The 20,747-nt window shown below is 38.5% G+C and overlaps 1 protein-coding gene across 1 annotated transcript in view; it reads right to left on the bottom strand.

The window, feature by feature from the left end:
- Nucleotides 1–18,516, bottom strand: part of si (sucrase-isomaltase) — a 56,620-nt gene extending 38,104 nt beyond the window's left edge. The window contains exons 1-15 of the mRNA XM_086080208.1: nt 18,491–18,516; nt 13,989–14,112; nt 13,249–13,334; nt 12,652–12,772; nt 11,145–11,254; nt 10,890–11,041; nt 9,485–9,656; nt 7,764–7,863; nt 7,518–7,630; nt 6,846–6,971; nt 4,341–4,472; nt 3,829–3,948; nt 1,547–1,660; nt 1,353–1,437; nt 128–245 (exon numbers count right to left, since the gene is read on the bottom strand). Of these exons, the coding sequence (XP_085936334.1) occupies nt 128–245; nt 1,353–1,437; nt 1,547–1,660; nt 3,829–3,948; nt 4,341–4,472; nt 6,846–6,971; nt 7,518–7,630; nt 7,764–7,863; nt 9,485–9,656; nt 10,890–11,041; nt 11,145–11,254; nt 12,652–12,772; nt 13,249–13,334; nt 13,989–14,112 (1,673 nt within the window). The 5' untranslated portion in view covers nt 18,491–18,516. The remainder of the gene's footprint in view (nt 1–127; nt 246–1,352; nt 1,438–1,546; nt 1,661–3,828; nt 3,949–4,340; nt 4,473–6,845; nt 6,972–7,517; nt 7,631–7,763; nt 7,864–9,484; nt 9,657–10,889; nt 11,042–11,144; nt 11,255–12,651; nt 12,773–13,248; nt 13,335–13,988; nt 14,113–18,490) is intronic.
- Between the last annotated feature and the right edge of the window lie 2,231 nt (nt 18,517–20,747).

Raw genomic sequence — 20,747 nt, 5'->3', positions numbered from 1 at the left:
ATTACGTACATTCAGAAATACATTTTTTTGTATTTTGCTGCTAATTCTTCATTGCTATAAAGGGATGTCAGCCAGTTGGCTTCCAAAGCACAAGTTGGCAAAATACCAACATTGATTCTGCACTCACTTTTCAGTAGCCAGCACCATTGAGTAGCCGTAGAGACTGTGAACATCATAGTGGTTCCCCCAGGCCTGCTTGGCATCCATACACAGAGTCTTACTATACATCACCTCATCCATAATCTCTGTTGGTTGGAAAGAATGGCAGTGATGGATAGGCAAAATAATATGTATCTGTATGGTTTCAGTCCATTATCAGATTTTTTTGTCAGTGTACATAGATGTGTCATGATATAAAACTTAAATTTCCTGTTATTTTCTGTTCCTTGTCTTGTTGAACATTGAGATACTCTGAGTCATCCATTACAGCGATACAGTTCACTTAAGTCACTTGAGTCAGTATTGTTGCTACTATAGTTGAAGGACGACACAGACAGCCAGGATAGGGACAATGAAGTGCGCCGCCAGATGTTTTTTGCCTTTTGTACCTCAAGCTGTTTTTACACCACTTCCATTTAACCCATGCAAATGTTAAGTATGAAACCAATCAGATTAACATACACATATGGTGAATGTGTATATATATTGGGAGTAATAGGCCATTTTCCTATAAAGCATATCATATTACCTTGTTTCGATAATCACTTGAACAATGTGATAACTGCAGAAATCGGGCAATGATGTGATGTAAAGGGTGAAACTGAAAAGGATTCAGGAGACAGACCCTCCAAATGCTGCCTTCTGTAGTTATTCAATTGTAATCTTCTTTAGATTCTAGATTGGAATGTTGTCATTGGTCACATTGTGCCTGTTATTTGTATTCATATAAAGCAATTCGGTTTTTTCTTCTTCTAAAGGAGTCACAGAGTGTCATGAGTTTTATAAGGTATAAAATGTATTACTGAAGAACACAATTAGTTGTGCAATGGTTGACATGAGAGAAGATATTTCAACAGAACAGTGAGTTACAGTAGTGGCTACCACAGTTTAGATCCAAGCTGGGACATTCATTGGTGGAGTCTGAATGCTCTCCTTGTGCTTATGGGTTGTCGATGGTTACCCTAGCTTCATCCACATTCTAATAACAACATGTCGTAGGTCAATTCAAGACTCTAAATTATCCTTGGATGAGAATGTGAATAGTTGTTTGTCTGTATGTTCCCTGAGACTGCTGGCGACCAGTTCAGGACGTCCCCGGTGTCTTGCCCAAAGGCTGGGACAGAATCACCTGCGACCCTAATGAAGATCAGCGGTGCAGAAAATGAATGGGTGGAAAAGAAAATGACTCTTACTTGGAGTGTAGGGAGGATAGTTTAAGTTGTTATCATCACAGCCCTTAATCGATCCTTTCTTGAAGTTAGCCACTTCATTCATGTCCTGTAACAGGATGAGTCATACTTATGAATCAATGTATCTTTAACCGTTGCAATTATAAATACAATAATGTACTGTATATGTCTTCCAAAGGTCTTGGAATCCGACTCACTATCCAGAGGGCATCATGTTTGATCTCCCGGGAGAATCTCTCATACTCATCAACCCACCAGTCGATGCAGTTTTGGCTGGTGTAGTCCGGAAATACAGTCTCTCCCGGCCATACCTGGCAAGGACAGAGAGTGTTTTTTTGTTTTTGTTTAAATCATCAGAAATATTGTACCACAAACAAAAGGGGGAAAAAAGTGTCAAAAAGGTCAAACAAAACAAAACAACAAAACTGCAGGGTTGAAACTGGCCAAGCAAAAGAATATGAGGAAATTGCTGAGAGGAGAAATCAATAAAGGATAGAGCTCTCTAGATGTGACCATGTGATCTGAGTCATCCTGTATATCATGTACCAAGGAAAATGATTGATCCACTAAGAATGAAAGCTATTGTACTTCTTGGTCTGTGTGCGCCATTATGTTGTGAGAGAATCTCAAGGTTGGTCCACTTTATCCTGACTTCCTTCACCAATAAAGCAAGTAGTTAGAAGCCTTGGCATGAATCATTTTTGCATACGCTCAGTACTCACACACGCGCGCGCACACACACAGACTTTATTTTTTACTTTCAGGCAGATGTTTCTGGCAGGTGGTCAGAACTCCGAGGTTGTTTGGTGCAACAGTAGCTACTTTTTAAAGTCTCTGCTTCTTCCCTTTTACTGGATTTTTTTCTACCAAATGTTATCTTCTGTAGTTGCATACTGCCCATCTGCCTGCTTTCCTACTTGTCTATAGTTCAATGTGCGTATTTCAAAGTACAGTATAATGTCATAATATTACAAAAATATAGTGGTTTTTTTTGTTGAAAAAGTGGGAAGAAGTTGTACTTTTAATAAGTAAATGTCAAATTTCCTACATAGCAGTACCAACTGAGGATCTAGGTATTTGTTGTTTAATAGATGGGTAATATATATTTACATATTTTTGGTTCCATCAGTGGAGTCCAAACTTTGGCCTGGGGTCCATTTGCGGTACACCATCCATTATTCAGCGGCCCGAAGCATATACTGGTTTCTCGACCACTGTGCCGCAGCACACTAGTGTGCCGTGAGATACTGTCTGGTGTGCCGTGGGAAAATTTCCAATGGGGTACATGCCATGGAGGAGGCGGGAGTTCCGGGTTTCACACATCAGTGCTGTTTCCGGTTGCTTGTTATTATCTTGCATTCATACTGAAATATAAACAGCAAGCTAAAAGTAATGTATGCATCTTAACTTCAATTTCCAAAGCAATGCAATGCTTTCCCCAAGAAAACCTCAGTTGCATTCATAATTTTGATGCACATTCAAATGGAAATAAACAAGAAACTCTAATAATCACACCTATAAGTGTGCACCAAGATAATAAATTAACAGCAGCATGTCATTCGCAGAACTAGAAGCACAATTTTTTATAGTGTTGTCTTGCTCCCTTTCGACACCTCTTCCCCTCTCTCTCTCTCTCCATGCTTAATCCGCGATGCAGTGATGCAGAACATTTTAAGATTAAATACTAATGTGGAATCAATGCATATGTTTGACCTGTTATAAGCAGCATGAAAAGGCGATTAGCAGTGGGACTAGGCCTAATCGTGTGCATAATCAAAACAAGGCGGTAAAAGCACAAGTTTATCCCTCACACATCCACCCTTCACAGTGGGTATGAGCCTTTTAAAAACAAGCTGTGCGGGGGAACGGGGGAGAAAATAGCACACCAGGGGCTTGAACTTCCATTAGTGTGTGTTATGGTTTGATGAAAATGAGGACAAACTAGTCACCCAGACGTCAGCGTACAAACAAATACACTTGCTTAATAGATGACCTACTATTTAATGCGGCGGCTCAAAACAAACTGCAAACATCGTTGATCTATCCATCTTCTATACCACTTGGAATATACAGGGCTTGAATATGGAGCTTTAGTGGGGCAACAGATGAAAGCACTTGGCCATTGTATTGCCTTGTGATCCAACAAACTTTTTTCCCACTACAATCAACAAATATTCCTTATTATTTGTGATGCTGATTGCAATGTTAAACGGAAGATTAAGCATAATTACAATTTTGTAATTATCAAGTACAGTGTGATATTAATCTCACTCTTGTCTAATCTTGTTTAACTTGTGTTTGCATACAGAACATAGATTACACGATTTCATTTGGACAAATAAATTGCTAATTCTAAGCGATCATAAAAATAAATAAGCAGTCAGTATTAAATAAATATCAGAACACAATAACTGGCCCATGACCAGTATTGATTAATGTCTATGCTTTTTTTTTATTATTATTATTATTTTTATCTTACCTCTCCCAATAAAGGAGTTTTGCCATCTTTTTCAGTGACCCAAGCATTCTTCTCGGTCCCACGGTCAAATGACTCATATGGCAGATTCCCGACTCGTTTGCTGGTGGCAATAGCAGGATCCTTGAGCAAGCAGACAAACAGGGAAACACACTCATAATGAAGAAAAGCAAGGTAATGATGTGAATATTTGCAAATAAAACTGGATGATTAAGGCAGGATTCTGCAACAAACAAACAAAGTTATTAGAATTGACATTTAATAGCTAAAATGAGGATTTGATGTTTTCTTCTTAGACTATTACAAAATTGCTACCAGAATTTCTGTTCAAGGTAATTTGGCCTTTGTTGCTCATATTAATTGACACAACAAAAAGCAACAACATATATATTGTTATAAAACTAAAATGCTACGCTATTATGAAACAGCTGTTTACTTCTTTTCAAATGTACTCCAAGCTCTTTGTATTAGATGAAATAGACAATATACTTAATTGATGTTCAGGTGTTTCCTACCAGGATGAGGATGTATTTCTGTCCCTTCTCATGAAGGTAGTCAGCAAACTGAGGCAGCTCACTGAACTTGACTTTATCATAAGTGAAGTCTTTCTTATCCTCCATGTAGTCAATGTCAGTATACTGGATTTCCTGTATGAGGTTGTTCAGACAAAATGACATGCACATGACAGCAGAATATTATGTCAAAGTAAATCATTTGGTTTGAAAAATAATGTTGTGTTAATGTAATAATTAAAAAAAAATGCACATATGTGCTGCTGTTTAATTAAAAACATTTACTGCATGAATTGTAATAATAAATGGTAGGGTTGTCAGGCAATTTAAATCTTTAAGCGTAATTAATCGCATTACTTCAATAGTTAACTCACAATTCATTGCAAATTTTATATCTGTTTTAAATGTATAATTTTTTTTATACTCTTGTTAACAAAGAAGTGGAAAAAAATGTTAAACTAATAGAAATATGGCTGCATCTTTTAATCATTGATACAGTAATTTCATAATATTAATTAAATTGATTTTTTTTTAAGTACTGTACTGTACTGTAAAAAAACAAAACAAGTGTGATATTGATTTGTGTTGAGGTCATTTTTCTGCCACGAGAAAAACATTTGTAAGAATGTGTGGTAGCTCAGGGCCAGTCATTAACCACGCATTAATTTTTAAAAAACAACAACTTTAAATTAACTCAAAATTAACACACACATTTTGACACCCGTAATAAATGGCCATGTTTTTCTTATTTTTGGAAAACAAAAGTGAGAGAATTTGAACAAGAAAACAACTTGAATACATGCTTTTAATTAAACAGGGACACTAAGTGTCGTCGATGCATGATTGTTAGTTCATGTTAAGTGCTCATGCTATTTACTCAGATCAGACTTTTTATACTGTTCATCCCTGACTCTTTTCTTTCAATTGCAGTGCCACCTTTAATCCAAGAGTCCATCTCTAAAGTGTCATAAATTGCTCCCCTTGACAGAAGAGGAAGCATCCGCAATCTTTATATATACAGTAAATAAAAGGTTAAACATAATCAGCGATGTGTTTCATGAAAGTAAGTAATCAGTTAACGCCTTGATTGCGTTTGATACTGTGGGATACAACAACACTGATGTTGTGATACAATTTTATGATGATATGAAGTATAAAGGTTAGGATTAAGAATTTACCTTAGCAATTCATTTTAAAAAGAGGTGTCAAACTACTTTTGATCATATTTTCTATGAAAATGTCTTACAGAACTGGAACTTTACCCAGCACCAAAGAAGGGGACACAAGCTGGAGTGGGTTTCTCATTTTGATCAGGATGAATGAGATAATGAAAGTAACTTGTTCGATTGATCTTTGATCAGCATTAATGTTCACTTACACTTGAAAAATAGTGCTCTCGCGTTTGAACCTGTATAGAGCTACGCTGACGTGCCGTTATTTGGCAGAAAGCTGAATAACCCCGTCTCAGCTAAAGGCCATCGCTATCGCTCAGACTGTCTAGCCAACTGCTGCTTCCACCTCAACATCACGCCTCCCCTGCTAGTGTTACAGGTCAGGCCTAAGGAACTACACTCTGGTGTATAAACTGTTAAAATAATATCACAGGTCGCAAAGGTGAGGTATTGATATCATTCACTGAAATCTTTTCACCATTGCTCTTAAGGAAACCACGTCCAGCACACTTTCTTACACTTGATGTTTGTGCTTGCATTATTTGACAAAATAACAGGAGCAGAATTTGATGGATCTGCTCCTATTTTTGTCGTCTTCTTTGTAAAGAAAATCAGTGGGGGGGAAAAGAAAAGCCCATAACGTGAGTTGTTCTTACACACAAGCATGGCAGCCTTATATCCAACGTGTTAAGCCTTGTGATGTTATTTTTTATTTTATTGTAATGTTTCACAAAATATAAAGTAAACAACCAAGTCCAGGACATATAAATTCTAACTTCATCTAACTTTATGGGGCTGCTTGCAGCAAGGAATATTTCATTATTTAAGTACTGTATATTTTTACAAGTAGCTATATCAAATATGATCATTGATGATCATTTGCCCTCTCCCCAAAGTTGGTACAGTTTCGTTATAGATAACGAGCACACAGGAAAGTCAAGTGTGACTTTGCTTAAAACAGGAGAGTTTCTGCATGTGCCACAAATTCAGTCAACAGCACCTCACACCTGTTCGAGGTATTTGCCATTCGGGGAGCCGCCATGAATTTGGGATTTTGTTGATGATTATACATCCTATCCTCGCTGACTTTAGGTGAGAGGCAGGCTATACACTGGACTGGTTGCTAGCTAACTGCAGGCTAAATTTACCGTGCATAAACACCCATTCGCATTGACACCCCTGGACAATTTTCGGTCATCACTTTGGAATGTGAAAAAAAAATCTGAATATTTTAAGAAAATCCTCAAGAGCTGAGATTAGAACCCCCAAACCTATACATTATAAATAGCATGGTGTAGATCTGAAATTAATCCTATTGGAGCAGACAAACTCTTACATATGGGAGGTCCACTGCACGATTCCTCTCCACTGTTTTCTTGACCTCACTCAAGCTACCGTAGTCCCACCTAGAAAGCTGGAACCCAAGTGACCAGTAGGGCGGAATGACAGGCCTGCCAATAAGCTGAAAGCACAGTTGTTAGGGTCAAGTCAGCATCAAATATACATGTTTTTACCAATATAATAGGCTTCCCATGTTATCATTGACATTTAGAGTCCTTCCCCCATTACAACCGAATAAAATTAAGATTGCGTGGCAAAAATATTGACTAAATTTGAACAAAATGCACATTACTATATATTGCTTTGAATGGCTTTTAAAGCTTGTATCCCACTGAAGAGCGAAGGTTTGAGACGCTTAGGCGAATGTTGATTTCACGTCAGGGTTGACTCAAGGTCGCAATGTTCTCTGAATGTTCTATATATAATCTCTAAACAGTTTAATTAATGGTTATCTAACAAGTTGTAATGTTGTTTTTTATTGTCGCAAGGAAATTTCATTGAAACAATACAAAAACCTAAAAACTCCCGTTGAACGTTTAACAAATGTTTGTGAACCTCGAATGAACCCTGACAGGAGCACGCATTTATACCTTCTCCAACACACAAACATTTGCCCCTATATGGGATGCATACTTTATAATTATATAATTTCCTAGACATGTCTCACCTCAAGAAACTCCTGCACCACTTGTTCCGGTGTATCTCCAAAAAGAATATAAAAGTCAAGGATTCCTCCAATTGTTCTGTATGTTACCGCAGGTGCAGGTTGCAGTGTCACTTCTGAAATTAGACACCATACAGTAATGGCAGGCTTTAGTGTCATCTTGAATATAACCATAAATAAGCCCAATTAGATTTGGATTTGTGCAACATGATGGACTCGGAATTGGCAAATATGTTTTTTATTTTTTACCCATTGCATTGCTGTTCATGAGGAAGACCCCGAACGACTTTCCACTATTGTCTTCCAGACACAGGAAAAAGGGATGGTGTCCATAAAGGTTATGTGTTCCCTAGAGAAAGAGGTCAATATATTAGGTAAACATAGAGATCTGGATTACTTGTACTGTATACGGAATTCTTTTATCTTCTAACTTGGACAAAATGAGTTCACACAATTGGTTCGATTTTATTGAAAGATTACAGTTAGAAATTATTAGCCTATTATAAACGCCTCTCTACAGCTGGAAAAACACGTTTTCGTTGCAAATGGGAAACAGAAAGTTTCTTGCTGTAAACTCTGTCAGAAAAAAAAAACATGGCTCACAGCTGGAAAGTCAAATCAAACATCAGTTTCTCTTGTCCAAGACTCATCTACCACAACCTCCTCCTGTTATCTATCTACTTGCTATCTATCAACATCAACATATATTTCCTTTGTATGCAACTGGATGAAAGGACACAAGAGAAATACCGTTGAGCATGTGGTTTATTGTTTGACGGTATCAGTATTGTCCTTTGAGTACTGCAGTATACAGTACTATAAATATATTATGTGGAATGCCTGACAAGTCACTCCATGTGGCTATAATTTAAACAGGTTAGTCATTTCATTATTTATTAATAAGCTATAACTATTTATAACAAGGAAAGCGCAAAGATGTTGAGCAAAATGTATGTTGATTACCTGACAAACAACGGGTCACTCATACTCATTAGCTAAGGACTAAAAGCGAATATGTTGTGCTTTACAAAGCGCAAACTCATTTAAAATCAAATCATGTAATCAATTTAAAAAATCATTAGTGTCATCACATACTTTATTAATAATGGTACATTGCAGAATGATGCCCAGTGCTGGGCAGTAGCAGTGTTACATGTTTGGTTGTTTAACTACATTTCTACAACTACGTATAGCTTTCAAACAGCTTTCAAATGGCTTTTCAGTCATTTATTTACATTGGTGATCACAAAACAAAATCATTTCCTCAGGCAGTTCAGAACCGAACATGCATCTCTTCCATTTGACATCATGTGCCTGTCAATCTTAGTGTATTAAAACATGCCATGACATGAACTGTCTTATAATGAAGCCGAGTGGGATGGAAAGTGTACAGCTGGAAGCAATCGCAGAGGAGAGAGCAGAGTGAATAGCCACGGCCATGCTATAACAAATTCACTTGACTAATTGCGATTGGCTGGCAACCAGTTCAAGGTGTACCCCGCCTACTGCCCGAAGCCAGCTGGGATAGGCTCCAGCAACCCCCGCGACCCTTGTGAGGACAAGCGGTACAGAAAATGGATGGATGGATGGATGGATGGATGGAATTGACTCCTCATAGAACAGTTACATGTTCAGATGTTTTAACTGAGCAACCCACATCCAGGACATTAATCACTATTTACCAAAGTTTATGACATTCACGAGATAAGATCACAGCTGACCTCGCACTAGCTAGGAACGTGTTTGGCAGCAATAGGGTAAAACTTTGTGCATATGATGAAGCTGAAAACTTTTGGTTGTGGTTCATTTAACTATTATTTGTGCAGACTGTGCTTGCTACATTTTACAAGTAGCTTGCCCAACGTATTTACCGCATGTGTGTGTCTACGTAATTACTTTAAGGCAAATGATATTTAGGCAAATAGTGTTTTAGCAAAATATCATTCACAGTCAATTAAGAGACTTCTCACCCCGTTCGGGAAAGCATCTCTGGTGAAGATGGGCCAGGTCTTCCAGTTTATGTCATGGCGAAACTGTCTGTGTACATGCTCTCCCAGACCGTAAATATTCTTGGATGGAAGTTTAGCAGACAGCTGTAGGAACTGGTCTGCAAACACCAATGGTCCCATCGTTGTGTCAAACCTGTATGTAATTTAAGACATGGACAATTAGAGGCAAATGTAAGTAATACAATTTGAGTTTGAGTTAGCAATTTAGCCTAAACTCACATGGAAAATTGTGAACATTTTGAGATTTCTATGAATGCTTGTCATGCTGCAGATTTAAAAAAGATACGGTATTTTTATTAGACACAAAATGTCATCAGAAGCTGTGGTAAACAGAAATGGTGCAATTTAAAGCAGGGGGATCCTAGCTACATTCCAGATGATGATCAGGCCAAGGTTCTGTGTATAGGTTTATGATCTACTGCAGTTTTTATGATATGAAGGGTAAATATAACATGATAAGTGTATTTGGTTTGCTCAACTTTAACCTTTAGCCTTGCTCTTGACTATGTGAAAAGTAAAAAGTGTAAGAACTACAGTAGGTGTAAACAAGTCCAGCGTGACTTGAGAATTGCACATGCACTTAGAAACCATTAACCTCATGAGCAGTCTAAGAGGGAGATTGGGAGATTCTAAAATGCTCCCTCGCGGTAGACTTGCGGCAGCCATGAAAATTGAGCTTTAAGTGTTATTGGTTTGATTGTTTGTGAGGTTGCACCCAATGGGTGTGCCCGTGAGTGTGTGGCAAATGACTGACACTGTGTAAGTAACACCTTCTACCTCTCTTTTGTTCTTTTTTCTCTGACTTTATGGTTTTATATCAAATTAGAGGCACAAAGCAGGGCCAGAGATGGCTTATTATTTCACAGATCATATATATTATGGACTACTGTCAACTGGTAATGAATGTTTTAACACAAATGACTAAAAATTAGTTTTTTCTTTTTATGGTAACGTTCCCTTTAAATGCTGCAGTCCAATGTTAAATCTTTATTTTATGACAACTGTGTGTTCCCCTGGTTGTATTCTTTTAAACTGCGTAGCCTACCAAAGAGTGAAAACATGCTTTCAGACATGCACTTCCATTCTCTACCAGAATCCTCCCTCAAACAAGTATTTCTACTTTTAAGTTGCTTGGTCAGCTTTCATGAACTACGTCACTGTGAAATTGTTTTTTATTGCTCTTGAACGAAACAAAAATGTCACACAATGGAAAACACCATCTTCTTCACACAGGGACAATATGCCTGTAGGAGGTTTTGATTGTAACTCACACAGTAAGGCTGGCTGTCCACATGAAAACAATGGTTCACTGTTCCATCCATAGAAAATATTTACAGAAAACAGCCAATCAGCATTGAGAACTCACAGGACTTTTTTGTTCCCCTTCCTGCGCACGACCAATCCAAAAGGTTTGCTTGTGATCTCCAGTGTGTTGCTAATGGGACTGGTCGGATGATGGCTGAGGCTGTTAACGTGTTCATGGGGCACCTCAAACCTCTGCATGTTGGCGTCAGATATCTAAGAAAACCACAACAAATAGGAAAATAAATCTGAGGTTATGCAGAACAATGTTTTCTTTGTCGGTCTTGAAAAGTGTGTGTGTGTGTGTAAATGTGTGTACCTTAAAACGAAGTCGATTGCTTGATTGCATTTCAGCATGAAATGACAATTCCTGTATATCTTCTCCAAACAAAGAAGGGGAGGTCATTCTCTTCAGATGTGCCCTTATTACTGCCATAAAAACACAATAAGGTCCAGGTCATAATACAGATCAGATCATGACTGCAAGTCCGACAGGTTATGTTTAAGTAAGAAAGCAAAAACAGTATAGTGTATATTTACAAAAAAACTAAAAATTAATAAATGACTTTAAAAGAACTGATGAAATATCTTACTGTCCTCAATCATTGCCATATGGATAGTGTTTAATGGTCTACAAAAAACATAGTGGTCAACAGCATTCCATCCCCACTTTACCCAGTGTTGATGGTGCTAAACAGTTTTTTTTTTTTTAAAGGTATCTATCTATCTCCTCTCACTACATATTGTTTTTTTTTTCCTAGGGACAACCAAAGCCACATTCTTTTTTGCATGCAGGGATACATCAGCTAAAAGGCTAACATTTTTAGCTTAATGGCATCCCCGACCGTTGGTGTCCACCAATGGGTTTGTGTTCGCTTTGACAGATACTTTACGAACACAGCCCTGATCTCTGATCAGCCATTTTTACTATGGAGACCTGGAACATGGCCAACTCGGACTGTGGATAGGCGGATGTAAGCTGCTGTCACAACAACATAACAGTGAGTCCTGTAGGGGAGTAGGAGAGGTCCCATTCATTCTTAATATGTCCAACACTGTATAAATATGTTTGTGTTTAGTGAATCCTGTTAGCTTGAGAGATGCTATTGTTTGTTTTAAAATATTTCAATGCATCCACCTTTGTCGAAACAGTGCTTTCAAATGCAGTATTTTATCAGCAGAAAAAAATGATTTTATTTTGCCCTTGGGTTTTTAACAATATCACATTATTTAACAAATCTAACAATACAGCTGAAAAGGTATTTGTTCAGAATGAGAAACCAGTAACAAAGCTCACTTAAAGCAAAATGAATCCATGCAGGAAACAGAAAAATCTACATTTAGCAAATTCAAGCAGGCTCACTGTGAGAGGCTGCACGTCATGTTTCACTGACAGACATGCCTGAGGCAAAGTGAGTGATTGAGGGAAAAAAAACAAGATAAGGGTAAGACAGACAGATTGCAGTTATACGCCCTCAGTTGGCCTCCAAACTTAGCTGCATAGTGAAGGAAATAAGGTCATCAGTCAATGAGCAAAAGACGAAACACTGGTGGAAGTGGAAATTGTTTTCAACTTAACCTTAAAAATGTTTCCCACCTACAATCGAAACAAATTAAGCATATTAATCAACAAAATCAATCAATGTAATGTATTTAAATGCATGTAAATATGCAAGGGTGTTGTTGTTTTTTGAATTTAATAAGATAAAATAAACAGCAGGGTCTTGGATGGGTTAAGATTTTAACTGGAGACAAAATTAAATGTTTACTGTCTTTTCAACCTGTCGCCTTCCACGACATCAAATCCTAAAACATTACAAATTTACCAGAAGGATTTGGCTGCTCCACTGATTCAACAGTGTATCCGTGGTTGGTTGAAAAGTAGCACCAAGGTACATTTCGCTCATCTAGAGGGCTCCAGCAACATCCACGCTGCTGGCATCCTCTCTGTGGAAGAAACATGAACTTAGGTGATTTTTGTAAAATTAGGAACTATACAGACAGTAATCTTTTTGGCCTGGGTATTACTGCAGCGATATTTATTGAGATCCAAATAAAGAGCTGGTGCATATTGAGCTAAATTTAACACACAGATGGCCTTTAACAAGACGACAAGGCCCCGACAGCAAATTGCTATGATAATATTTTTAATAGGCCTATTTTACACTGAACTTTTATACAACCAAACAATAAATGTATATACTCTCTGTATCTCACTACCCCCTTACACTACCATAGTTATGCCACAATTTTACTATCATGAGTAATAATGTTTGTGTTGGAAAAAAAAAATCATTATAACCTGGTAATAATCAGCTACGACACTAGTTGTGATATCAAATGGAAAACCTTAGGCAGTAAAGTATATTGAGGAGTCCAAAGTCTCTGAATACATAAACCCCCATATTAATTGTCAAACATACCTTGGAGGCTCCAGCATCAGGGAAACAGTCCACCCTTTCCTCAGGACGAATAATTGGACACTGTGGAACAAACACCTCTGTTGTCTCTGCCAAAAGATATGAAATATCCTCATAATAAACACACAGATAGCAGTTGCAAATCCTAAACATGATTCGTGTATTTTATGCTTTACAACCTAGTCAAATATAAGTTTACATACAGTAAGGCCAGTCAAAGGTTGTTCTGTGTTAATCCCAAATTATTTGATGTTGTTTTATTAACAAACTAATTATTCCACAAATAATCCCATTTTAATCAATCATTCATACATTTGGTAATGTATGTGTATGTATGTAATGTGGTGCATATGATTTCAATATTTTATGAACTAGAAGACTCAGAGCCCACATTACAAGATACACTTGTTCAATCAAAGAATAGTGTAGAGTTGCCTTGCATCATACTAACAGACGTTTCTAATATTTTGGTTACCTTATTAGCGGTATGAAAAAGAGTCAATACTTAATAATATGATTTCGTTCACTTTTACAACACTGCAAGTTACAACCTCAATAGTTTCAAAATTTTGGCCTGTCTCAAAACACATGGCAATGTAACAATCACATTATACATTTTATTTTAAAGGCATATTTTGGACATTCTTATCACATTATTGTTCAGGCATAGCCTATTTAATATTGTGGCCCATGAAAGAAAACTCTTTGTAGTTGCGTCTCCATGCACATGTAGATTCACTTACCATCCGTAATGGTCCCAGGTTCGCCGGTAGCAAAAAGAACTATTAGAGCAACGGCTACTGCCAACATCAATGCGAACATGACCATCAAGGTCACCTCCAAACCCGAGAACCGCCTTCTCCCCATCTAAAACACAAAACCAAAGGGATGTGAGATGAAGGTCAACAACTTTAGAACCAATTAATGACACCATGATTCTAAAGGCGAGGTCTCAAAGGTCAGATATAATTTCATGCTTAATGAGGCCCAACGGCAGGACACACACCAAGAAAAAAAAATCTACACTCACTAAACTGACATGCACATATGTGGACATGTTCCCTCACAGTAATAACAACCTTTAACAAAGGCATTTGTGAAATAGTTCATAGATAAGGAAAGTATTGAAGAACTTACTTACTGTTTGAGACAAAGCACGTAATCATTCAACATTTGGGTTCGATCCCAACATTCCCCAATAGTATGAGATTTTCATATTAATGACAGTTTATTAAAAGGCTCTTTGGGATGAACTATAACAGAAAATCCATTCGCTCTCGCCCAAACACTAAAATAGTGACCTCTGACCTCGACAGTATTCTTTTAAATCAATAGACAATTTTCTTCTCACACACACTCTAGCCCAACAACAATTGGGCCACCTATCAAGCATGTCATCATTTCCCATTTAACCTGTTGAGGATAATGGCAGGAGCAGGTCACACACCAATTCACAAATACACTGAATTTATTTTCATCCAGTTTCTGTCTCTGTAATGATCAGACATCCCAAACTTTTGTCCACATATTGTTACAAAATCCACAGATAGGTTTGAGCAAGTCATTTCAAAGGCATTCACCATGTCACTCAAGCCATTAAGCTTCCCTCCAATGTATTACTGAAGACAGAAACAAGGTGAATGTCAAGCTGCTTGTGCGAGTATGTGTCTATTTGGCTGAATTAGACATTTATTGCCATGCTGTTTAATGTGCTGTGAAGATCAAGCGAGGGCAGAGAAAGAGACAAATGTGCCCATGGCCCTGTGTGATTCTGAGTCATATGCACATGACACACCAATGGAAAGCGCCTGCAAACATTCAATGTAAGGAAGATACAAGACAATATTCCAACCGAGAAGTGCTTATAATAGAAACAGTGTTGGAACTAACACCCTTACTTTTGCTGTAATTTCCCCTTTCTATAACGGCCCTATAGTTATTGTACGAGCGTTACCCAAGTTATTTATGTTATGTGATCCAAGTGAAAAGCTGTGGCACGTGAGTCTATCTATCTGTCATTTTACAGACGTCCCTGATGCTCGCTGTGAGTGCACTATTTGTGGTCTGGTATCTGTTGACAGCTTTGTGCTCTCATACCAGCCTCTGGGTCCACATGGCTCTTCTCACTCTAACTCGAACACAACCCGGAAATCCAAAAATAGGTTAATTGATTGGCTAACATAGGGCAAGATGTCAGGGTAAGCCAATAAGAGACAGCCTGACAGAGTAGGGCGGGTCTTACTAGTATGGCTTTACTTAATACAAACATACAAACCCGGTTTACGCACTCACACAAAACTCCGGTAGAACGAACATCAACACACGCTGCAATAGCAATTGCGCATTAAACTGAGAGTGAAGGCTTTTCAGGGTGAAAATACAAACGCTACTTTGAATTCTTGCAGATAAAGAACGCTAAAAATATATTGGTAAAATGCAAGTTATGTGTTGGACAGAAAGAATAAGCGGATTTGGAATCTCACCGCACGCAAGGTATGCTGGTCCAGGTCAAAGGTTATGCCTCTTCAGTTCGGCAACATGGTGGCGTGTGACCTCAATGTAGAATACCTTGAGCGTTATAAAGTGGATGTTTTAAAATAATTTTGTAAGAAACGGGGGTGCAGTGTTACTGGGAAGAGAAATATGGAACTCTTGCATGGTCATTTCAGAAAGCCCCAACTGAATCCAGCGCAACTCTACTGGACAATTTAACTTTAACAAACACTACTGGACACGGAAAGATGAACTGATGGAAACGTTTGCCGACGCACACGTTTTATTGAGCTTGAACGACAATGTGCCGCAGTGTATTGTATTTTATAACAATGTACGAATCGACAACTTGATAATTATGCGTCTTAAATGTATTCTGGGGATGGGGGTTAAAAAGCTTCGGCTTCATCCCGTCAGCCCCTTTTCTTTTCGGATGTAACGAATAAATGTTGTGTTGAAACTGTCACAATTATATGCCCAAAAGGAAAAATGAATGAATAAAAACAAAACAAAAGAGTAGGAACAGGAGGCTGTCAACCATGATTATGAATCTCTGCTTAAGATTGATGTTGATCCTCTTGTACTAAAGCTGAGAGAAAGTTGAGAGAGTGAGTCTACAGCAGCACAAAAAAATGTTCTTCCTGTTCATCTGAAAAAATATATATATCAATAACTAAAAATATATATCAATAACTAAAATGATACATGTAAGGTGGGTCGCAGATACAACGTTGTTCCTTTATTGCACTCGTGAATATGGCAAAATTCTTTCATCCACTTTTTAAGTCCACGTGTACCGTTGTGACAATCACGCACTGAACAATGGGAACCTGGCATATTACCCAAAATTGACCTTAAGCAATCTCAAAATCAAAATACTGACTGTTCTACTCGTTGATTCCACTGCACTACTGTGGCCGCTGGGGATCTTTGACCTCTGAACCGGAAGTATACGAGCCAGAGCCAGAGCATGTGTACTGATAATTCAGATTCGGCATATTGATCTTACCGTAAACCACGTCCGGATGACCTATAGTAAACCAATCAAGACGCAAAATGTCATGTCTGCGTCAGGCGTCAGCATGTGCGTTTTTGCTGCAGACAAACAAAGCAATCCAGCTCCCGGTAGTGCATTCTGTAGTTATCCAAAGGCTAAAAAAAATCATTAAAAATGGTAGTCACGGCTTGTGTAAGAGTGATAACCGTTATTCCGATCGACTGGAAGAAGGTGTCCGGTTTATTCTACGAAAAAAGTCTGCACCAGATACGACTTTGTGGACCACACGATCAGTTGAAGCCCTCCAAAATTATTACGTCTGCACTAAGGTAATTCTCCATTGTTGTTTTTAGCCCAAGGATAACGATAGCTCCGGGTCGATAACCTTCCACGCGTTTGTTGACTTACTATTTACTATGAATGCCAACAAAACATTGAAGCTATGAGGTAATATAAATCTATTCTTACCCTGCTTGACAGGAACAATGTCTAAAAACCTCGGTTTTGCTGACAATCAGTCAAAGTGAGTGAGTGAGGCAACTCTGTTTTTTTCTGACTTCTGTAGCAGCAGAGGCAGTGATGTGTATTTCCTTTATTTGTGGGCAAAATTGCATGACAAGGGAGTAAAGATACCCTTCACTAAAAAATTTAAAGCTCCTCTGCTTGCTTCAAAGAGAAATATTGGTGTCCTGAAAATACCTGACCGCAAAATCACAAGGAAGATCTGATAACATTGCCATTACAGTGTATGCATTTCAGCTCATCTTGACCAGTAAATGTCCGAGGGCGCTGCTTGTCGCATTTAGTGAGCAGGGAGGGGCGTGCCACGGTAAGGTCAATTGTCTACAGCGACAAAGAGCAATGCAAATCTGTTAAAGCATCTTCAGTTAGTGCATGGGGCAACAAAACGTGTTGCCAAAGACCCCAAATCAACCGCCACCACCAATAACAGAGATGGACCAACACCACCTAAACAGATGAAGATCGATTTTAATTCGCCACAGCAACATACTGTATTACCAGGAGACAACTTGACAAAATGATGTTGTTGAGGAAGTGCTTCCCCTCTCAACGGTGAAGTCTGTTCCGTTCAGAGCACTGATCAGCAAAGTGAATGCCGGGCCAATGTGCAGAAACACATTTTCCAAATACCTCAACAGTGAATATTATAAAATAGAAAATGAGCTCAAAAGCAGATTTGATGGGTAGAATATCTACCACTGCAGATAATAAAAGCTTTCTTGGTGCAACCGCACATTGGATAAATGAACAGAAAAGAACATGGAAAAGCAGCGCTGGCAGCGCTGGCATGCAAATGATTCAAAGGTCGCCATATTTTTGACAGTATTGCTACTGATCTTGATAATATTCACTTATCTCATTGCATATCCCCAAAAAATCACAGCACAACAGCAAAAGCACAACATATTGAAAAGGAATCATCCCTGTATAAAGCAACCATATTATTTACTACACAAGCCACATTTTCTGCATACTATTGTCTATAATAGGCTGCATAATGAAATGTGTATTTCTGTGGCTGCAACAGGTTTTCAAGCAGATGTATTATTCATTTTGCGGTTGCATTGACAATTAATCCCACTAGCACTGAGTTCTTTATTGTGAATCATTTAGCAGCAGCACAAGTGCTGCAGTCTGACTTTAATGAACATAGTTCACTTGTACAAACTAATAAAGAAGATTAAGTATAAATGATTAATTCGTTGTTGTTAAAAAAGGTAGCTGTTGACTTACCTTGGCTCTCTTCTCTCCACTGTGTCCTGGGCAAAGTTCTCTTTGAAGTGCCTTAGCCGAAGACAGATAGCACTTTATAATCCACATGAGCTATTATGGCCCCAGACACACACCCACGCACACACACGCACCCCCCCCCCCCCCACACACACAAACACACACACTTGTTAAAGTGTTATTTGAGAATGACGATGCATGTCTTTATCATTAGAATAATGTACCAGGATCAGATGAAAGACCTAATGAATGATACTTGTATAGCCTATATCATAAACACAATTCGAACACAATTTTGAAAAGTGGGCTCATTTTGTCAACATTTTGTCAAAACACTACACACAATTCTCTATTCACCGATACCGATACCAAGTGCTGATACCATTAGTACTTATGATACATAAAATTCCCCCCCAGCCCCCACCCCCAAAAAACAATAACAGATGTTTTTAAAGACCTATTAATCCCTATTATAGTAAATTTCCTTAACATTAAAATTAATGAATTATATTCTTTCAATTTGCTCACAAAAGTCATTTTGCATAGAGCTCACAATAAGATGAATTTTTGAAAAAAAAAAAGATAAATAAAATGAAACAAATAATCCAGTGGCCAGGGAAAAAAAAGTCCCAATCAAAACATGTGGTTGTACAACTTCCTTTTAAGGAATACAGTAGGACTACAATTATCAAGTATTTTAGTATTCTAATACTCGACTAAAAATTCTATCAAGAACTCAAGTAAGCCGATAAAATATATTTTTGCTTGCATAAAGAGTAATTTAAAGAACACAACAACAAAATAAATAAATGTTTACTTAATAATGAAAAACAAGTTGGTTTAATTGTTTCTCTCAGCCAAGCCACCACCTACCGCTCACCGCAAGCGTCACTGCTGGTCATCCCGCAGCTTTTGGCCGGCTGGGCTCCCGCGAGTCGGCCGCACCCTTGACCTTGTTCACCGCGGGCGCTTGCTCTCTCCGGTAATGATCCTTCCGCAGATTCACCTACTGAAACGTTGTTCGTCGTCGTCGCCATTTCCGCATTACGCTCGCCCCTTCGATTTGTCTTTAATTCCTTCGTTCCCGCTGCTTGAATCAAATAAGTAATGTCCGCTACTTCTTCTTTCCCTAGCGTTGGTGACGTAAGTGGCTAAATTAAAAGTGCGTCCGTTATACTAAAGCCTTAAATAAAGGAGTACTTGAGGCAGGAAAAAGCTCTCGTATTTTTCGTACTCGAGGTACCTGGGGCAGTCAATAAATGCCAAATAACCATTTCAGCCTATAGTTCCTGAGCGAAAAACGACTACAAGAGCGGGGACCGATACCAGTATCAATATCCGTCGCGAGTACCGATACCATGAAATATGTCTGGTATCGGCCCGATACAGATACCTGGTAACGGTACTCGCCTATCTCTAATTACCATACACTGTAAAAAAATTGACTGTAGAATTTACAAGAAATAACTGGCATAAAAAATTGCCTGCTAGTTTTTGTAAAATCTCATTTAATTACTGTGAAAATTTTACAAGTATTTACTGTATATAAATTACAGTTACTGTATTTACTGGGACAGTAACATGAACACTTTTTGGAGCTTTAAGCCATGTTAAATGCTAATTCCTCACCCAAAACATTGTTTTCCTCCTTTCTCCCCTTCTATGAGTCATTCTGCTCTCCAAGCACCAGCCCCTCCCAACCTGAGAAAACGAGCGGGTGCTTACTGTATGACGTCATTAGGTGTGGTCCTAACCCCGCACCACCTCTGCGGACTAAATGCACGCCCACTTTCTCTGAGACCGTCATTGGCTCGTGACAAAAGTAGCCTTTATCAGTAAACATTCTGTCCAAATGAATTCAAAGCAACCAATTACCATTCACATTTGCAATGCCAAAGTGCAATGACAATTGGCCGTCTTAAAATCAGCTGGCTGAGACTTGTGTAAAGTACAAGTAGAAATTTTGCACTGGTCAATCTACCTAAATGAGTGTTGTAGTGGTTAGCGCGCTTGCCCTGTAGGCAGCAGGCCCTCGATTAGTGGCCCGCTCAAGTTTTTTTTTTCCCCTTCTTCTTTCTTTTCTCTTCTCTCTTCTCCCTTCTCCTCCCTTCCTCCTCCACGATTTCTTACGGCAAAAAGCGATTTTGTTTCAAATGTTTATTGAAGAATTGATGGCTTGCGTGGCCATTCAGTGTAGAGGAGTGCTCAAACGCAGAGCTTCAGCAGCAGGCTGCAGCCGGCTCGCTGGGGGCCGCGGCGA

The sequence above is a fragment of the Leptonotus elevatus genome, chromosome 7, assembly GCF_054856555.1.
Source record: "Leptonotus elevatus isolate MCC_2025b chromosome 7, RoL_Lele_1.0, whole genome shotgun sequence".
Taxonomy (NCBI): Eukaryota; Metazoa; Chordata; class Actinopteri; order Syngnathiformes; family Syngnathidae; genus Leptonotus; species Leptonotus elevatus.
Note: the sequence above shows the minus strand (reverse complement) of the source record. Positions and strands in the feature narration are given on the sequence as shown.